The sequence below is a fragment of the Mixophyes fleayi genome, chromosome 2, assembly GCF_038048845.1.
Source record: "Mixophyes fleayi isolate aMixFle1 chromosome 2, aMixFle1.hap1, whole genome shotgun sequence".
NCBI lineage: Eukaryota > Metazoa > Chordata > Amphibia > Anura > Limnodynastidae > Mixophyes > Mixophyes fleayi.
The window spans coordinates 181,088,595-181,109,654 of record NC_134403.1 but is presented as its reverse complement, the minus strand read 5'-3'; the positions used below and the strand labels follow the sequence as shown (position 1 = coordinate 181,109,654).

Below are 21,060 nucleotides of genomic sequence, written 5' to 3'. Positions count from 1 at the left end.
TTTTTTTCAATAATTGGTAAAATCATTATAATATATCGCATCGGGAGAAATTTTCAGTAGTGTGTACCCAGCATTACATACTAATGTATTTAGTTTGTTAAACAAAAATATATCTTTACTGCTTGAAACAATGGCTTATACCTTGAAATCAATCAGTGCTGGATTAAAGATTTTGAAGACAACAAGATCTATTTTGATGTTAAATTGTTTACCTGTCTCAACCCCTGTACCAGATTATTTGCCCTGCTTCGCTACATCTAAAGCAGATGGGACTTTTTATATTTTTCCTGCTTTTCTCGCATGTTCATTAAAGCTTTTTTTAGTATTACTTTGGGGAGGAGATTTGAGAAACTTTGATTGGATGAAGCTGGAACTGTAGTTCTCCTGTTTATTCAGCACTTTCAGTTTATAGAGTATGCACTGTGGATTGTCATCTTCAGTGTTATCGATTGGCAGTAATAAAATGAACCGTAATACCCAACACAAGTATGATTAAAAAAAAAAACACTGCCAGCCCACGCCGGACAATAAGCTGTTTTGTTGAGAGGATCTCTCCTACTACAATGGATGCTTCCAAAGATGGATCATCTGCCAACACGAACTGGTTTGTATCACTGTCACTGGAGATGACGTCAGGCAAGATAACTGCACCTGTAACTGGTGACATTATGTCCCCTGTAGTATAGTAGAAAATAAAGATTTTTAAGTAGAAAGCAAATTAACCATCCATAATTAGTTCAAACACATGGGGCATTAATGGTGTTGTCTCTTAGCTCACACAAAATCCTAAGTAACACTTTCTAGTTAGGAGCAATATAACAATAACACTACTGCAGATCGTAAATATAGTCATCATTTTCCTGTACCCAAATTACTTTACATTTCTGTGTGTTAGGCACAACATTACATTACATTGTGCCATGAACACTTCCCTCTAAAGTGCACCATCTAGAGATTGTCATCTTCTTTTAGTATATGCCCATATTTATATAGAAAATAAATATTCTTGTAATTTATTTGACCTAAATGTGTAGTTTTACATGACAGATTCACTTTGATAAAGAAACAAGACTGTTATTACCATTTTCAGCCGAGCTAAATCCAGTACTACACATTTCTTCACCTAATGTGTTGGTTTCAAGGACCTTCTGATGTTTTATTCCAGCTCTAATAGAAGCCTGAAATATAATCAGATAATTAGAATACCAAGCATGGTTAATCTTAATGGGTTTTCATGCAAACCCAAATTAAATGCTATCCACTGGTTCTAAAGCAGTTGGCTATGAATCACATTTGTTATTTGGGTTGCATTTTCTATCAAATGATATATACACCTTTTGTGAACTTTGACTTAAGCAGACCCAACTAGTCAAGGTTCATAATAGAAGCCGCTAACAGATAGAGATGCTCACTGACCACCGTGAACTGGTTTTGGTTTTAGATCTGGATTAGCTTTGTGTTTTGGTTTTGGCAAAACCGCCCTTGAGTGTTTTGGTTTTGGATTTTTTTAGAAAAATCCTAAAATATGCTAAAATAACATAATTTTGTTCTCTTTTTGTTCCTACATTATTCTTAACCTCAATAACACCAATTTCAAGTCATTTGCAGTCAATTTTGACCATCTCACAGATCACAATATTATTTTCATATACATTCGGACAAAGACTGCAGCGACCTGGCTGGATGGTAAGCGACAGAGCAATGACACAAACACATAGCAGTTCATAGCACATCTAGGACACATTAGCACATAACAGTGTCAGAAAAGAAAAATGGTGCAAAATGGAATTGTCCTTGGGCCCGCCTGTATTTCCACCCACCGTTATGTTGAATCTTACAAAGGAATCCAAAAATCGCGAGATCTAAGATCCGACAACGTAACAACGTTTTGCCTCATTTTCAAATCCGAAAAAGCGGCTCGGTACTCGGTGTCTGCTAGGTTCGGGTATATTCGGTTCTAGGCAAATCGAGCCTGAACATCTTTACTAACAGGTGCCGCAATAATGTATTAGCTACACACTAGTGCAGAGTCCTACTTAGTCGTAGATATCTACTGTTTACTACTCAACGCCTTATGCTCTCTGTATATAACCCACCCACACTGCCACATAAGACATTGACTAATGAAGTTATACAGGAAAAATATGGCCACTAGGTATTTCTCTCTTGCTTTCTCTGGCCACACATGTAGATTTGGCCAGCCAATTTTTTGCGCATGACGAGAAACTGACTCTAAGCCAGTGAACGCAAGAATGTCCAATTAATTTTCGAGTGCAAAGGACACTTACATTACGTCAGCTAAGCGTAAGCACGTAGACAATGTACAGTAAGGGCATGCCGAGCTGCAGAGCATGGAATGCCCCTTCCCACCCCATCTTACATCTCTAGGCGCACGACTCAAACAAATCTGCATAGCCGCATATGTTTGTGGTGTGTTTTTTTGGGCATCCTAATGGTACAATGTAACCAATACATAAATAAGATATCACAACTACAACAAAATTAAATTACCTCTTCACATATTTGGATCCAATTAGTTCGTATAATATAGGGCAGATAGATGAAGCTTTGCATGAGCACTGGAAATAATAGCCCAGTCCATAAACCTTGAAAACACAAGTTTTAAACAAGTTTATATGGTAATTATGCAAGAGAAGTATTAGCATTACATATTTACGGGCTAAAAAAATTTGACTTATTAGTTGGATGACCTCACAGAACACTATGGGATATATTTACTAAACTGCGGTTTTGAAAAAGTGGAAATGTTGCCTATAGCAACCAACCAGATTCAAGCTTTCACTTTGTAGAATGTACTAATTAAATGACAGCTAGAATCTGATTAGTTGCTATAGGAAACATTTCCACTTTTTCAAACCCGCAGTTTAGTAAATATACCCCTATATCTTTCAAAATTAAATTTGGAACTTGATATTAGATGCTGGAGTCAGTATTATCATTAAGTTCAACACTAAGTTTGTTGCTTTACCAACACATTCTGTGATTTCAGTTAGTTACATACATCAATGCTATAGAGTAATGTAAATTGGGATTCTTTTTGTTGAAGAAAATGTACAACACTATGTCAGACTCTTGATGTTATTCTATTGAACAGGTCCTGAAATCACTATCTGGGGAAGGGTGTAGTCTTTCACAACAAGAAGGTTATTTAATTTTTACCTAGATATATTATTTATAAAGATCTAATATGAATAATACTTTTTTTGTACATAGGACTGCTACAGTGGAGAGCAATGTAATGTGAGGCTAGGTACTACCATATACCAAAGAACAGTTGGGTTGTTCTGTCATGTCCTATGTTTTGTACAGAAAGTCATATCAACCTATCTGACTAACTGACTTTCAAATAAAACAAACATGACACGTGCATGTTCTTTCATCCACTGTGCTGATAGTAATAGCATATATATATATATATATATATATATATATATATACACACACACATATATATATATAAATATATATATATATATACACACACACACACACATATATATATATCTATCTATATATATATATATATATATATATATATATATATATATATATATATATACATATATATACACACATATATATTTACAGATATATTTTTAGTGTTATAGCTTACCTATGATCCCAAGCTTCACTAGGAACATCAGCGTTATTCCAATAGGGAGACCAATGAGGTAATAACCAACAGCATTTGTAATAGCGCCAATCTTTGGCTTTCCTATTCCTCTGAGTATTCCACCACAGACACACTACAAGAAAAATAGAAAAGTATGAAATATTGTATGTCTTAAGACACTTTAGGGGACATTACCGAAAAAAGGTGAATCACCTGTTTTCCACTGTTGTCTGTGCCCCAGTTTTCATAAATGATCCCTCATGTGTTTTATTTTATATAGAATGTTGCTGTAAATACTTACATTCACAGCATCACACAGATGAAAAGGAGCAAAGAGGATCATGACATGAGAAACCAAGGCAATAATTTGTCTGCATGTAAACAAAAAAAACAATTACACCTATATTTTTATACATAAACCATTTAGTATAACAGTATGATGGAATCAATGTTTTTATATACCATTGTATATAGATAGTGTGACGACTTACATTTACCCATAGCTTTACCCTGAGTACTAGTAGTACAGGCATGAGCATACCCATGGTTGCCCCCACGCTGTAGGTTCCCCTGCTATAGTGCCACCAGCCACAGCTTGCTAAGCCTGGGGCTGGTTGAAGGAGAATTGAGGGGACCCCACGCTGTTTGTTCCCCTGATTTTCCTCCAATCAGCACTAGGCCGGCAGCACTAGGGTTAGTATTATTGAATTAATATTTATTTATTTTTAAGACCGTTTAGTGCCAGCAGGGCTGTTTTTTTAACCCTTTGTGTGCTGACGGCCTACTGGTCCGCCGGCTGCAAGTTCAAGTTTTAAGGTGTTTTGGGAGGGGGGTGTGGGTTTATTTTAACCTTATTATTGTTTTCATTTTTTAAGGCTGTTTTGTGCCGTATAGCCACTGGATCCTCTGGCATTGCCGATTCAATGTCGGCATTTTCACTGTCTGTAATTACAATGCATTTAACCTGTGTCAGTGAAATTGAAATACCAGCATTTAGTGTGCCTGCATTTTCATGTCACCAGTATAAGTGTTGGGTTTTCTTCCATCGAGATTTCATACTCAACCATCAACCGGTGGTAGTACAATAAGAAATGTTCAAATAGACAACTTTAAATAAAGTGCAAGTATTTAAAAACTTAGATAACAGCAGAACATGCTGTAAAGTGGCAAAAGAACAGCATAATATGGCAACTGAAACATTAACTCTCTGCAAGGGATAATCTACATGGGGAATGCTAATAATCACCAGTGACAAGGGAAGTTAAAGGTGCTAGATATGCAGCCAATAAATTGCTTAAAGAAGACTGTATCCTTGTATTCTGGGTATCATTTCTCTCTGCTGTTGTACATTTTCCTTCAGGTCCTGTTACTACTTCCCAACTTTTCTCCAGTATGATCTGTATTAGAAGTGGTGCTGACCTTTGCTACTATAGTTAATAAAATGTCACTCTCTTAAGAATTAAGCATTGGGTGTTCTGCTTGATATAACGTCACAATAAAAAATGATACATTGAATTTCGAAAATAACAGTTGACTGTTAAAATAACTCCACTTTCGAATATACTTACTTGTCAATAGTAAAAATGTAGCCAATGACATTCTTCAATGCTAACAGTACACTACTTACAAGCAAAGCAACAAATGCTGAAAAACAGAAAGGGAGAATGAGAATACAGATTATTTTTTGCCAACACATATTCTTATTCAATTAATTTGTTTACAAATAATATAGAATCTGGATGGACATAATAAGCTCCAAATCATGAACAGAACTCGAAATGTTGGGGCCCCATAGCAAAATTGGGATGGGGCCCTTTACACACCATCGTGAAGTCTTACTCACTACAATGTATGCTCCATCCTCAATCAGGGCCTCATTTAGAGTCGGACACAAAGTTCCTTTCAGGAGCATCTTGCACGTTTACACTGATGCGCATGCTCAGTAAGCACCAGTTCCGTCTGCTTCTCGGACACAGTGTTTACTTGCAACAGCCTTCGTCTCATTACGAGGGAAAGGGCGGAACATGGAGTTATCTCCTCAATATCAACATGGTTTTCTTAAGTTTAAATTTCTGACATATGTAAAAGTAGAAACTGCATTTATTATTACATTAGAAAGTGGATAGATAGAAATGACAAAATCCAGTAAGCAAAAGTTGATGACTTTTCTATAGGGCTTAAGCACCATAGTCATTATTTATTTGTAATAAATCGTGACACAAATTCTCAGTATCTGACTAGGAGGACAGCACTTTTGCAAAATGATTATGACAGTGCGAAGGAAAAAAGAGGGAAGACAACATTCAGCAAGAGTTGAGCAAATTTTACAAGGTTCAGTCCGACAACCAAAATATTTAGGATTTGGAGCCACATTTGTCTGAATTTTATGATAAAGTTTTACAAAGCTACGTGATTCACTATAGGGGATGGGTCAGCTTAATTTTTTTGTAGACACCGTGCAAATTGATATTTACAATGAGACGGAGGTATTTTATTTTGCTGATTTTATTATAGGCCTTCAAAATTAACATTACATAACCTTGTCTTCATAACCATGCCAAGGAAAGTTACAAAATCTAATTATGTTGGTTGTGGTAGCAGTAGTATGGTTAACTGGCAAAAAGTAGATAAAAAAGAAAATTTAAAAAAGAGCGCATTTTAACCAACCTGGAAATTCTCTTTTTTTAATCCTATGAAGCAATAAAAGTGAGATAGCTCCTACACACCAGCAGAGTTAGGGTAAAAGAACACTGAGTTAATCAGATATTATCAGGGGAGGTTCCGATAGGAGAGGCCGCCTCTCTGTACACCTCAGTCATGTAACAAAGACAGCAAGGGTTCGATGGATTTGAAGGATGAGAAAAAGGGAATTTCAAGGTAGTTACATTTTCATCCCTCTCAGCCAGTATGTTAGATATTGCCAAAGATATTCCCAAAAAAGGAAGGGATAAAACACAGCCCATCCTCCTCCATAAAGAGCATGTAACAAGACTTTCGCACAATGAAAATTAAAATTTCACTGTCCTGGTTGAAACCCAAATACAATTTTAAACCACTAAATATGGATGCATATACATGATTTCGCCTTAGATAATTTGTTTTAAAAGTTTGACTCGTGAGGAGCTAATTAGGTAAGGTATATCAAAAGGTACTTCAAAAGGTCCACAGAGAATCTTTCTGAAAACTCATATAACATATGAATGTTACGAGCCTGCTTCCCTCTCATCATCCATGTCCCTTCCTACTCAGGGTAGACTGTCGAATTAAGGTCTTGTACAAACAAAAAAAACACTAGCAGGAAAGATTCTTTAACACAGAGGAGTAGCTCAGTGAAATCCATAGACAAAAGGATTCCGGACAAAATCAGCTGCTTATGTGGTGATATGGAAAATATAACCTTCGAAACACATTTTTTTTGTTCCTATTTAATGATTTCAGAACTTTTGGTGCCAATGTAAGTTCAGGTACAAAAATGAATAAGGTGTGCAAATTATAACTATAGAGAGCCTACAGTAATCGCATATTTTCCTGCAGGAGACTTAATAATGTCATAATAATATATTTCACATGCAAATGTATGGGAGGTTATGACCTGTTTATTGAATGGGGAGTTATGTCTCTGTGATATGTCAAAGAAAGATATGGAAGGTGTTAGGAACCCCTCCAGCCAGAACAGCAAAACCCGGAGTCAGAGGGTCGTGAGATGTGCACTGGCTGGGAAGAACCCAGGAATAAAGTTACCAAGGCCGTAGAGTAGGAAGTGCAGGAGGGAGTCCGGTGAGACACTGAGTGGATGGTGTCAAGACTGATATATCACTCGTGGCCACTGGAATAAATAAGGAACAGTTGATAGAGAAGTTCCCTGATCCACAGCGACTTCTGTAAAAGTGCTTGTCCGGAAAGGAATGGAACTTGCAGTGATAGGTAAAGATGATTAAACTGAACGTAGGCTGTAGCCAAGGGCAACTACAACCGGTGAGAGTCCGGATATTGTAGGGAAATAGTTCTTAGGCGGTTGCCAGGGGTAACTGCAACCCACAGTACCGGTGAGAGTCCGGAGATTGGAGGGAAACAGTTCCTTGGCGGTTGCCAGGGGTAACTACTATTATAGGCACACAGTGATATATGTAAACAGTCAATAGTACCTGTGGCAAGGTTCTAAGCACAGAGATGCTGCAGGGGCTGCGTCTCTGTATTAGGTTAGGATGAGCAGAGGAGCTGCCGCTCACGCAGAAGCCATGCCTGGGGGCACAACTTTACTGGGGTCCAGGAGATAGCTGACTGGAACTGGTGAGTAGATAGAATCGTCAGGAACAGAATCAGGTCTGGTACACAGGATATCAACACAGGAGTAGAGTCAAAACAGAGCCGAGTCGGTACACAGGGAAATCCAATGAAGAGTAGTCAGGAACGGAAACGGTCTGGTACACGGGAATCCACAAAGCCAGCAGGAAACAACAAGAGCAGGTAACAGGGGAAACACCAGGGAGCAGAACACTAAGATAAACGTATTACCTGCAATACTGCAGAGGATTAGCCGGCTATTTAAGGAAAGCAGAACCAATAGGCTGCAGGTGATAATGAGGAAGCCAGGTGAGTGAGCTAGGAGAAACAGGCTGGCCAGTTGAGGTATAATATAGAAATGACAGCATGAATTGAGGGCAGATTCTGACAGAGAACAGACCTAACTGACCCTATCTAATACCTATCTAATCTAACTAGCTAATCTATCTGCCTATCTAATCTACTTTAACTAATCTATCTAATCTATCTAAGAACTAAACTAACTACCTATCTAAACACCCAGTGGCTATCTAAACTTACCTAACTACCTACCTATCTATCTATCTATCTATCTAGTTACTCTGACAGAGATCCCGGCAAGTCATAACAGAAGGTAAAAGATTTTTTAGTATTTTTTGGTGTAGTTAATGATAGCATTCGTTTTACTTTTATTAAGAAACAAGAGGAAGTCTGTCATTGATTTTTGGGTGTCTCTTTATGATCAGATTGAAGGTTTTATTGTTTCTTCACATAATTTATTTATCATTTATGGCCATGTTTTTCCTAAAACTAGTGCAGTATATCCTGGAAATTCAGCTCTTTAAGGGGTCTATTTATGAGCCACTGAAAAAATGGCACCTACACTATTATTCCTTGGCGCTGCTTTTCGCAGCAATAAGGGTTGAAGGATGGGGACCAATTATCAAAAAAGTCATGCCGGGACAGTGCATCCGATAAGAGGCTGTCCTGGCAATGACTCCATTTCATTTTACAATTGCTCCTGATTGCAAACACGATCCTCATCACTATCACTTGGCACTTACACCAAACCTGTAGCTGGTGCAAGTGATACAACAGAAATACACATATCTTTGAGATGCCCAAAGCTTGAATAAGGACACTGCTGCATGCTCTCTCTGGGCACGTCCAAACTGTACATTAACTATGTGCATACCCCCCAGTCCCATCCTGAAATTGTAGGCTGTTGTAAGGGTTTTTTGTGCTCAAAGATTATTCGTACCTTGTTGCGTTTACTGGCACATTGTCCAGTACTGGACATGAGCAGAGCGATTTTAAATAAAATATGGCACGTATCGTCATTGATGTGCCTTAATGAATCGGGCCCTAGCTGTGTATCGAAGTGAGAAAACTGTTTTGGGGGTGATTCAGTGACATCTGTAGTCAGTGTAATAGCTGAGTACAATATTAAATGCTGATATACTGAGTAACTTCTTACAGTAAACATACACTTCACCAAGGTGAACACCATTCAAAGCAATGATTTCCTTGAAAACTATACCCCATATAAAACCAAATGGAAGCTGTGACAGGATGGACCGCCTATGCCACCCTGTCTGTTGTTGCTGTGAACCGGTAGGGCTTACTTTGCCACAAATCCCCTTCATTATCCCAAATGCGCCCTCTAACCGCAGTAGTAGAAAATTACAAATGCTGCCACCACTGGACTACTTACCGGCATCCAGTACCGGGTTCCTTTTGAGTAACTGTCACTGCTAGGGTACCCCCTCGCTGGTACACCTGGGCTGGTACCCCTTGACCACTTACTATGGATCAGGGTTGCTGTGGATGGATCCCCTCTGGCCTATCACACTGGCCAGAGCTGCTGGGTAGTGAGCTGATCAGTGTTGCTAGGAAGCTGAGTCCAAGCCTCAGACAGCCAGAAACGGATTAGATTTTGAGTCTAATCTGTAGGTCTCAGGATTTTCAGCATGGAAGACGTTTTCAAGCAAGACTTTGAAGCAAGTGATGTTGATTTGCAGTCACACTGATTGAAGGTACCAGTGATCAGGTCAGATGGAACAAGAATGATCATACATTTCAGTGTACACGGTCCCTCTTTTTATACAGTTTGGGCACAGCCTCACAGGGTAAGCCAGCCCCCTGAGGTCTGAGTTATTTTTAGTATCAGGATACAATATATGTTTCCCAAACATGGATTTACATGCAATGCAAAGCTAACAATATTTACACTACCCTGTTATGTGCTAAAACTTGATGCTTGCATTATCTAAAATGCAGCCACACCAGACAGCCAAGCAGGGGCCCCCTGCTGGGTATACAGGCTAAACTGGTGTTTGTCACTTCACATAAAGACTTACTGAGCATTTCCTGCTATCAGCAAACAGACTTCCTCTAGCAAAGTTACAAACCCAAACAATGACACTTCCATACAAAACATCTCCAAATGTAACATGATAAGTGCATTTCAAATTATACATTGGTGCCTGCAACTCTGATTGAAATACATTTCTACAATAAATTGTTTCTAGATGACCCAGATGTTGTTTCTAGATGTTATTTATAAGTGATCCAGCATATTGTATAAAACAAACCAGACAGGGACATCTGTTGGAATTTAAGCTATAGCAACCAATGCCTGAAATAATACTCAACAACAAGATTGCAACTGGAATGCACATATTGCTATGTACGAACTTATCTGAAATAAATGCAAGGTTCTTAAGTCGGAGACTGCGCTGGATAAAATGTAAGGAGTGCAAACCAAGTAAGTAGCACCAGGGTCGGACTGGTCCGCCGGGGGACTGGGCTATCCCCCGGTAGGCCCCGACCCTGATCGTTCCCCTCTTCATTGGTGGGGGAGAGGAATACTTAAAAAATAAAACTCATGTGACCACGGCACTCACCGACTCCTCTCTGGTCCGTTCGCACTGAATGTCGGGCGTGGCATCATCACGCCCGACGTTCAGTGAGGAGCGCTGCAGAGAGGAGACGGGAAGAAGACAGAAGAGAAGAAAGAAGCCGATAGAAAAGGTAAGTGAAGGAACGGAAGCAAGGGGGGAGCACGGCAGAGTGAAAGGGGAGCACGGCAGAGTGATGGTGGAGCATGGCAGAGACTGAAAATGGGGAGCACGGCAAAGAGTAAAAAGGGGGAGCAGAGACAGCATGGCAGAGTGTGAAAGGGGGAGCACAGACAGCATGGCAGAGTGTGAAAGGGGGGCCAATGCAGCATGGCAGACTGTGAAAGGGGGGCCAAAGCAGCATGGCACAGGGTGAAGGGGGGCAAACGCAGCATGGCACAGGGTGAAGGGGGGGCCAAAGCAGATTGGCACAGGGTGATGAACGGGGGCCAGAAGAAGGAGGGGGGGCAAATGCAGCATGGAGGGCGCAGTGTGATCATAAGGAGGCACAGCATGGTGATGAAGGGGCACAGTAATGTGTGTGTGTGATAACACAGCGAGCTTGTGGAAATGTAATGTGTTTGGTAGGTGGTGGCTAAATAATGGGTGCTATTTTGTTTGTAGAATGAAGGTGGGGCAATTTAATTTTATAGTGGGGACTATTAATTTAAGATGGAGTGTTTGGGGGCTATTGATTGAATGTGGGTCTGAGTTTGAGGAGCATGAGATGGGTGAATTGATAAATGATATTAAGGAAAAAGCAGAGGTATTAAACACTTTCTTTTCTTCAGTATTTACTAGAGAGGAACAAATGGTAGGAGTAATACATAAAAATGGAAATTAAACCATACCATTAATTAATACTTGGTTGTCAGAGGAAGAAGTCCAAAGGCGACTGAAGAATATTAAGATAAATAAAGCTCCAGATGGCATACACCCAAGGGTCCTTATGGAATTAAACTCGGAAACAGCTAGACCACTATTCTTAATTTTCAGAGATTCAATCTCATCTGGCTCAGTACCAAGGGAATGGCGAATAGCAGATGTGGTGCCATTGTTTAAAAAGGGGACGAGATCACAACCAGGGAATTATAGACATGTAAGCCATCAATAGTGGGGAAATTACCTGAAGGTATTTTAAGGGATAGTATTCAGGATTACTTGGTGTGCAATAAAATTATTAGTGGGAATCAACATGGATGTGTGAGGGATAGGTCATGTCAAGCTAATCTAATTAGTTTCCACGAGGAAGTTAGTGAGAACTTAGACCAGGGCAGCACAGTAGATGTGGTCTACTAAGCTTTTGCAAAGGCCTTTAATACAGTGCCACACAAAAGGTTGGTTTACAAAATAAGGGAACTGGGTCTAGGAATCAACATTTGTACTTGGATCGAAAACTGGTTAGAGAATAGGGAACAGAGAGTTGTGATAAATGGAACATGTTCTAATTTGTCAAAAGTCTTAAGTGGAGTACCTTAAGGTTCCATGCTGGGGCTACTCTTTTATAATATATTTATTCATGACCTTGGTGATGGTTTAGAGAGTAAAGTTTCTATTTTTGCAGATGACACTAAACTCTGTAAGGTAATAAAATCAGAGCAAGATGTAGCTTCTCTACAGAGGGACTTAAATAAACTGGAGGATTGGGCGGCCAAATGGAATATGAGGTTTAACATAGATAAATGTAAGGTTATGCATTTAGGGATAAAAAACAAGAATGCAATCTATAAATTAAATGGAATTAATTTAGGAGAATCTATAATGGAAAAGGATTTGGGAGTGCTCGTAGACAGTAGAATTAGCAATAGTGCTCAATGTCAAGCAGCAGCTGCAAGGGCAAACAGAGTATTGGCATGCATAAAAAGGGGCACAGATGCAAGGGAAGACAGTGTAATTTTGGCACTGTATAAATCTTTGGTAAGACCACATCCTGAATATGCAGTACAGTTCTGGGCACCACTCCATAAAATTATAATTAGATAATTTGGAACTAGAAAGGGTTCAGAGAAGGGCGACAAAATTGATAAAGGGTATGGAGTCATTAAGTTATGAGGAAAGGTTAGCCAGTTTAGGCATGTTTACTTTAGAAAAGATGCGTCTAAAGGGAAATATGATTACTATGTACAAATACATTAAGGGTCAATACAGAGAACTTTCATGGGAACTTTTTACCCCAAGGACTATACACAGCACACGTGGTCACCCCCTAAGGTTAGAGGAGAGGAAATTTCACAACCAGCAAAGGAAGGGGTTCTTTACAGTAAGGGCAGTCAAGATATGAAATTCATTGCCACGGAAGGTTTTGATGGCAGATTCAATAGATATGTTTAAGAAAGGGTTAGACAAATTTTTAGCGGAAAAGTGTATCCAGGGATATGACCGTTAATTAAAATGAAGGATAGTAGTGGATATAAGGTAAAAATAGGACTGCAATATTGAGTCTGGGGGGATTTTCATAATTGAAACAGATTGGCGGTTGCTTATACTGGATCAATTTCAAATATAAGTGCAGGATCGCAGGACATCCAAAATAGGTTGAACTTGATGGACTTTTTTCAACCTCATCAACTATATTACTATGTTACTATATTTAATATCGGGGCTGGTTGGAATTTTCTAAATTTACCCATTATTTTTTCCAGATAGGGCTCCCACCATTCCAGGATCCAGACAAGCCACAACTAAAGAAACCAGCAGCCACAGGTGGTAAAAGTGACAATAACATGTAGGACAGTCTGTCAAATGTTCTGCATCTAGTGCAGGCTTGGCTAACCTGTGGCCCTCCAGGTGTTGTGAAACTACAAGTCCCAGCATACTTTTTCAGAAATAAGCTGCTATATATTGGCAAAGCATGCTGGGGCTTGCAGTTTCACAACACCTGGAGTGCCACAGGTTAGCCAAGCCTGCACGAGATGCAGAACATTTGACAGACTGTCCTAGATGTTATTGTCACTTTTACCACCTGTGGCTGCTGGTTTCTTTAGTTGTGGCTTGTGGGACAATCCCTATTTTTGGTTACTGTTCTGCCCAATCTAAGGGGCAGATCAAGACTGTGTATTCTTTATATACACACTGCATTCTTTATATATTACACTATGGTGCTAGCTGTCCTTTCTGAGCTGACCACTCCCCCTCTAGTGTCTGCTCTCGCCTCTATGATGGCTGGCCACACCCCCACTGGTGGGCCCCTAGCGTTGCAGTCCCCTCTGTAGGCCCTTCTTCCCCAGTCCAACACTGAGTAGCACACAAAGTCACAATACACATGACAGTAGATAACTACAAGGCAATAGATTGTAATTTATTTAGCAACAACCTGCTGCATATATGTAAGATATTTGTAAGCTGTGCACCTAGAAACTAAAAAGTTAAAGCCAAGGATGTGTAATATGCAGTTTTGAGAGAACTCATAGAGACTCTTGCATCACAGTGCATAACATAAAAGGGCTGATGCAAAGTGAGACGTACCCAAGTTTGCGCAGCGTATCTTGCGTGAAGTTGCTCTGAGCATTACCAGAATAGAAGAGCCTGCATATGCGCCTATGCAGATTTTTCTGTGATTTGTTATTTTTATGTGATTGTTTATTAGAGTAATTAATCCCATTTTGCTACCAACTCTGCATCAGCCTCAATGACTCTACAGTATTTTGTCTGAACCTATACAGCTAAATAAATTTAAATGTATGAGCTAAGGAAAGTGAACACATGCAACGTATACATAAAAATTTATTAGCATACTTTTTCTCATAATACAGTGCTACCTAGTGCAAAGTAGTCAGAGGTAAAGTGGAATGTTTGGCTATATTATTTGAATTATATCAAAGGAAGATGGGTGACCAAACCTCAAGTGCCTGGTATATAAACATGTACAAACCGCCACACAATACATAGCCTAAAAAGCCTAAGTCAGCAATCATAGATAAGATCCTCCGCTATGTGTATGTATACACTACTGTACATAACACAGTAGCAACATACATAACTTGCATAACCTCACATGTGGCCATTTAACGTACAATAGGTAGTAAACCCGAACAGATTACAGGTGATTAATTGATTGCTAGCCATCATATAGAGAATGTGGCAAGTTACAACATTGTCAGATCTACATATAACCTAATAACCACAATCAATAAACACTTTAGGAAGCTGAAAACTAAGTCAGCCTTTCTCTTGCACAAGATATTGCTGAGGAAACCTGCACACCCTGGTATATGTGTGAGGTATGAAAAAAACTACACATATAATACACCAGAGAGCCATATTAAATAAACCTGGATGCAACACAATTTCATGGAATTTTAGACCCTGAAGAAACATATTACCTCATTTACCTACAAGATGTGGACATGCAAAGGGGGAGCATTGCTTTGAGTCCTTCTTCTATTGATCTAAGCTGGAGATGCCAATATGTCTTATAATACTATCTGTTCAGTTGTCAGTCACCAATACACTGAATAAAGCTTAAAAATTTACAAGAACCCCAAAAGCTAGCTCAAGAGGTAAGCCAAAAGTCCTGTAAACTGTCCAGGACCTACCACACCCATTGGCTTATGTAGGCCCGAAGGAAGTATACCGATTACCGAGGGTTACTAAAAATCTGATTGACTGAATGTTTTATTTTTTGCCCTAATTATTTATTAAGAAATATACTCCAGTATTTTCATTTAACATTTCCAATGTTCCAACAAGTTATAGAGTGTGTACCTGTCAAAGTCGAATAATTGGATGAAAGAAAGTATATTGATTAATATTGTTTTACCGTGCGATTGTGATCAGTACGCCACGTGTCATGGTGCAAATGCACGATAAATAATGCACGCATACACTCGCACTTACACATTCATTTGTATATAGTTCATTTTTGTAATAGTTCCAATCCCCAGTCGTTTATGTACAGATGTTATTTAGTTTATAGTTAAATATTATAAGGTTATATGGACACATTAGTGAGATCTATGGTTCAGATCACAGGGAACAGATCATGGTAACATATCATGTCTGGTATCAAAGACGCATCATATAAGGGTAAGAATGCAATGTGTTCAAAACCTGTTTATCATTCTGTGTTGTGAATCCGAATGTCCGTTTTGCGTAATCTAAGGAGCGCTAACTTGAATCTAGGGAAAAGAAAGAGAATTCTTTCTTTTTATTGTCATTTTGCGTTTTAAATGTGTTGCATTGCATAGAGTATGTGTATTTCCTGCATTGCGTATGTGTACTTCCGGTATCGTTGCCAAGTGTTTAAGCAGTCGTTTTATTAGTCTGTTATATATGTATAGTATAATCACTTGTTAAAGCCTTTGAAAAGTTATTACTATTGTTTGGGACATTTATTTTCTGCGCAGAAAACAAAGGTGTATGTGTATGTGAATTGTAGGATTATAAAGAGAAGAGTTGATTTACTGTTTAAAAAAGGCAGAGAGGATCCAGGTTGCTGTTTGGCGAAACGGGCTATAAAGATAACCTGAGAGACAAAGGTTCTGTTTGAAGAGAGAACAGTGTGTAAAGAAACCTTTGTGTGGCATTCTGTTCTAAAAGAGAACAGGGTATAAATAGACGCCAGAGTATACATGACAGGTATACTCGGAGCAAAAACAACAGGTTTTCGTCGCATTCCCAATAGTAATCTCAAAGCTTACTGATAGGTAGTATCTGTCATCGGTGCGACCGGACCGCATGGTTGATTGTGCAACCTTGATTGTGACTTGGGAGTTTGGGGGGAAACACGCTGCAATCGCTGATATTATGATAAATATTGAGTGCTAACAGTTGTAAAGTACCCAAAATGGAAAAGCAGGTTATTGCAAAGTTGGTACTTTTCTGATCCCAGTTGTTGTGTTAGGTTGTTCCTCGATTGGGTACGCTGACAATTGCGTGTTATTGTTCAGTGATACTTAGTCGGGTTAAGCGAAGTGGACGTAGCTTGTTGAAATCGTCCACGGCCAATAAAATCTCTAGTAGTAGAGAATGGATACGCTAGAGATGGTCAATGTGTTACTGCCTAGAGAAGGGCCGATTGGTTCGGCGAGGTTTATTATGCATAAGAAATATGGTGCGTTTGCAACAGCGTACTGTGGCAAATGGGTCAAGATGACCCGGGAGTGTGTGAGACTATTTCCCAAGGATGGTAGTTTTGATTTAGAGGCACTAAGTACCGTTAGAGATAAAATATGTTTGATTAGATCAATGGAACAGAGAATAAAACACAATGACTGTATAAAACTGTGGCAACAGGAAGGTAATACAAGGCAGGGTAATAATACATGCGTACCGGAAGTAAACGTTCCAGAAGTAAGCGTTGCAAAGCAAAGAGAAGTGAATGCAAGCGCGCCCCCACCGCCAAATGCGGCTGGGGTGGTAAGTACAAAAATTTTAAAAATGTAACTAGTAATTTTTATGATGTATAAAATCATGTTAAAGGTAATGCTTCAGAAGAAGAAAATGAACCCACCATAATTTCAGCCATTGCCCATGCCAGTAACATGCAAGAGGCATTACACGGACAAGGAAAAAGAATGGTCCCACCAGCAGGGGCAGCGGCTGAAATTGGTGAGAATAATATTGAAATTAATAAAAGGGGGAAAGTTCATTGTATTGCAACAGTAATTCCAGCAACTAGTCCAGAATGTAGTGATTTATTAGGTTTACATCCTGTCCGCACAATAGCAATTCCCAATGGGAAGGAGGCGGCGGACAAAGATGGTGTAGTTCTCATAGAACATGTAGCAATGCATTGTCCATGGACTAGATCTGAATTGCATTTAATTATGTCTGATTTCCCTAATCCTATAAGAGATTTGGCCAAGTGTCAGAAATTTGTTTGATATTTTGGTAATGTATATGAGCCAACTAATAAAGATTGGCGAGTGGTGTTGAGGTCCTGTCTTCCTCTCGATACTGGTATACAAACATTTATTAAGGATTGTATGTTGGAGGAGGATAGATTCTTAACAGATGATGATAATCAGGAAAATACTAAACATATAATCTCACAGTTGGCCATATATTTTCCAGTGGTAGGGAACTGGAGCAAGATTTTCACTATCAAACAAAAGGATAGTGAGCTTGCAACAGATTATTTTGTCAGAGCTCTGTCAGCAATCACCAAATACACTGGAATATCAGATATAAATGATGGTGTGTACCACAGGGAACTAGCTGTTGCAGTACTAATGAATGGTCTCAGGGAGAATCAAAAAGCTTGGGTACAAACCTCTTTACCTAACTGGAGAGGCATCACGGTAGATGCTCTTAGAGAGTCTGCCGTGGAGCATGACAAAAATATTGGTAAAAGTAAAGAGGCACCAACTAATAGGTTATGGATGGTAAGTATGCAGGCTTTGGAAGGACTGCACTCACGTCCACAGTATACTAATACTTATTATAAAGAAAGGAAACAACATGAGTTGAGGAAGTGTTTTAGATGCACTAAAACAGGACACTTAGGACTGTAAGGAAAGAACCAGAGTGGAAGCAAGGAGATTGGGACCACCTAAGGGGGGATCACATGGATACTCACAAAGAGGGTGGACACAAGTCTCAGGGGTTTCCCAGACAGTTACCAGCACACGTTTTAGCAATAAATGCTTTGCAGGAGAACGGCAGCCAACTCTAGGGGTCAGGTGATACCTGTAATCCTACAACCAGGTAGGGTAAAGCTTAATATAAGGTAAGTGTAATTATGCAGGATTAGAGAGAAATAAACTTAAATGTATACTTTCTTTTTGCTGTTTGTTTGTTTTATTTTGTCTTGTGTTTAGTTTCCTGTCGTTAAACGATGATAAGGATTGAAAGCAAAAGAAATATCATGTTTGTTTTTTTGTTATTTGAAACGAACTATTTTGCTCCTCTTTTCTGTAGATAAGGACAAACAAAGAAATATATATACTTAGTGATTAAGGGGATTACTGGAGGAGTACAAAGTTTCCCTTGAAAGACAAATTAACAATGGGTCATTGTAACATTCTTCTAATTGCAGTGGCTCATGATAATTTATTTGGCTGAGATTTATTATTTAAAATGAAGTGTGCACATACTTTGCTCTAATGTTGTTTTATGTATTTCAGGAGGACACACGAGAGATATAGAGTATGTGTCACAATGGGTTAACTTTGCATTTCTCCATTATAGTCATGAGTCTATCGCAAAGGTATATAGGTAGTGTGATTATGAGATACCGAGTTCCATACGAGCTAATGATGGACGACACTGGATTGGATGGGTGACGTATCTCCCAGTTAAACTGAACTAAACATAGATTAGTGAATAGCTAAGGAGATTAGTGGGAAAAGTAGAACCATTTTCCCATAGTTTCCAATACAGCTGTCATTTTGCTGTAAAATCTCACACTTTGCTTCTTTGCTTCTCTGCCTTTCTGTTTATCTGCAAATCCTTTTGTTTTTTTTATTATTCTTTGCTTTCCTATTTCTCTTTCTTTACATCTCTGTCAGTATCTCATTCTTTTCTTGCAAAGAGATACAAAAACACATAGACATGGTCTCATTCATGGGGCTAAGATATTTGTGACATCAGACAGAGTCAGGCGTACACACACTACATTGAGATAGTCATGGAAATAGCTAGAGGTTTGTTTTTATGTATATAGAAGCTGCTGATTTTTAAGCAGAAATATGATTCATGTTTTATAGATTGCATGTGGTATCTGCCTTTTTGTCTCCTGTGCAAAGTGTGCCTCTATATATGCACAAAGGGTGGTAGGAGACAGGATACTCACTGAAGGTATATTTGGTAGCCATACAGATATGTATTTCTGTGTAGAACATTGGAGTAAGATTTTTTCCACAAGACTTGACATAAGTGAAACCCTAGAAAATGTAAAATTTTCATGCTTTATATTTCTTATAGTCAGATAGACATGTACTGGATATTGTTATAATTGACGAGTGTTATAGAAATGGACCCCTTTGCCCTCCTCACTTAGCCAAGTAGCCTAACATGTGGAATTAAACATGGCATATGAATTGGCAGAGGGTAAATCAATTGATATACCTTGGTCTTCATTATTTTTCTAGTTTAGGGGGTGACGTTGAGGTGACTGAAGAACTTTTTATGACAATGGTAGTACATAAGTAGAACTCACATTACATGGAGGACTTGTGACAGTGACACTGTTACCAAGTGAAGTAGCTGTTAGTTAAGTTAACACTTACACACATGACTGTCATGACTTTCACAACAGGGCGGACATAGCTGTCAAATGGACACCAGGGTTTTATGTGACAACCGACAAATCAATGTTTTGTTTTCTTTGTCTCTGTATTGCTTTAAATTATACACACACATAAATTAGTTAAAATATATCAGTTTTGTGTTGCTTGAAGAAGAAACAGTCTGGAAGACGAAGGGATGTGGCCAGAAGTCTGCTGGACCCTGGAGAGATGGACAAGGTAGGCCAGTAGCTCCCAGAGTGTATCTTCAAGGCCTAGCGGAGGCAGCACATGGTCGGACTCAGCTGGGTAAAATAAGGTATGTGCAAGCTGGTAAGAGCATACTGGTGTGCATCAGGCATTTCTTCTCAAGCTGGTAGGGAGGCAATGTCCTGTCTTAAGTGAGAGAAAATGTCAGGAAGACAATACCAATAGAATCATCCCATACCCCTCCTACAGGTGGACTTTCATCAGATAAAACAAATCAGCTTCATCCAATTACCACCTTGCAGGATCCTCAAGTATGTACCTGTGTACCAATGAAATAAAGCTGGGTAAAGGTCTTTTGAAATGTTTCTTATGTATTGTTGTGTCATACTCAGGGTTTTTGTTAGTAGATGTGATATCCCTAGAGTTATAGAAAGGGATAGGGGTATTCATTTTATTGGTAATAACTTTATAATGTATGAGCAGTGATAGTAAGTTACATGCTCTTGATTAGCCACAAGCCAATAGAAAAATAGAGTAACGGTACTAACTAGAACAAATTGAATAGAATGAGGGTTGAAACTTGATTGGAGTGGCTGGTAGCTTCGGTCACTAGTCTTCCCCACTATCAAGGTCTCTCCTATACTGCCTCTTAACCTGTCATCTTTTGAAATATTTTTGACTTTTCTTGTTATGAGTTTGTAATGGAGAGACTGTTCTAGACCTTGAAAGAAAAAGCAAATAGTGAGATAGCAACCGACAACGTTCGAAATACTGTCTCCTGAGGTGTTACACTTACTGTTATGATGTTGGACTGGGAGAGTAAGTTGTGGAACTGTAATTTCCTACGCTCAGGTTGTTTAACAGACAGGTACCAAGTGTTGACGAC

The 21,060-nt window shown here is 39.0% G+C and overlaps 1 protein-coding gene across 1 annotated transcript in view; it reads right to left on the bottom strand.

The window, feature by feature from the left end:
* Positions 1–1,049: 1,049 nt before the first annotated feature.
* Positions 1,050–21,060, bottom strand: part of LOC142139874 (multidrug and toxin extrusion protein 2-like) — a 79,571-nt gene continuing 59,560 nt past the window's right edge. Inside the window, exons 11-15 of the mRNA XM_075197733.1 lie at positions 5,203–5,278; positions 3,936–4,005; positions 3,635–3,767; positions 2,512–2,606; positions 1,050–1,178 (exon numbers count right to left, since the gene is read on the bottom strand). Coding sequence (XP_075053834.1) covers positions 1,050–1,178; positions 2,512–2,606; positions 3,635–3,767; positions 3,936–4,005; positions 5,203–5,278 — 503 coding nt within the window. The remainder of the gene's footprint in view (positions 1,179–2,511; positions 2,607–3,634; positions 3,768–3,935; positions 4,006–5,202; positions 5,279–21,060) is intronic.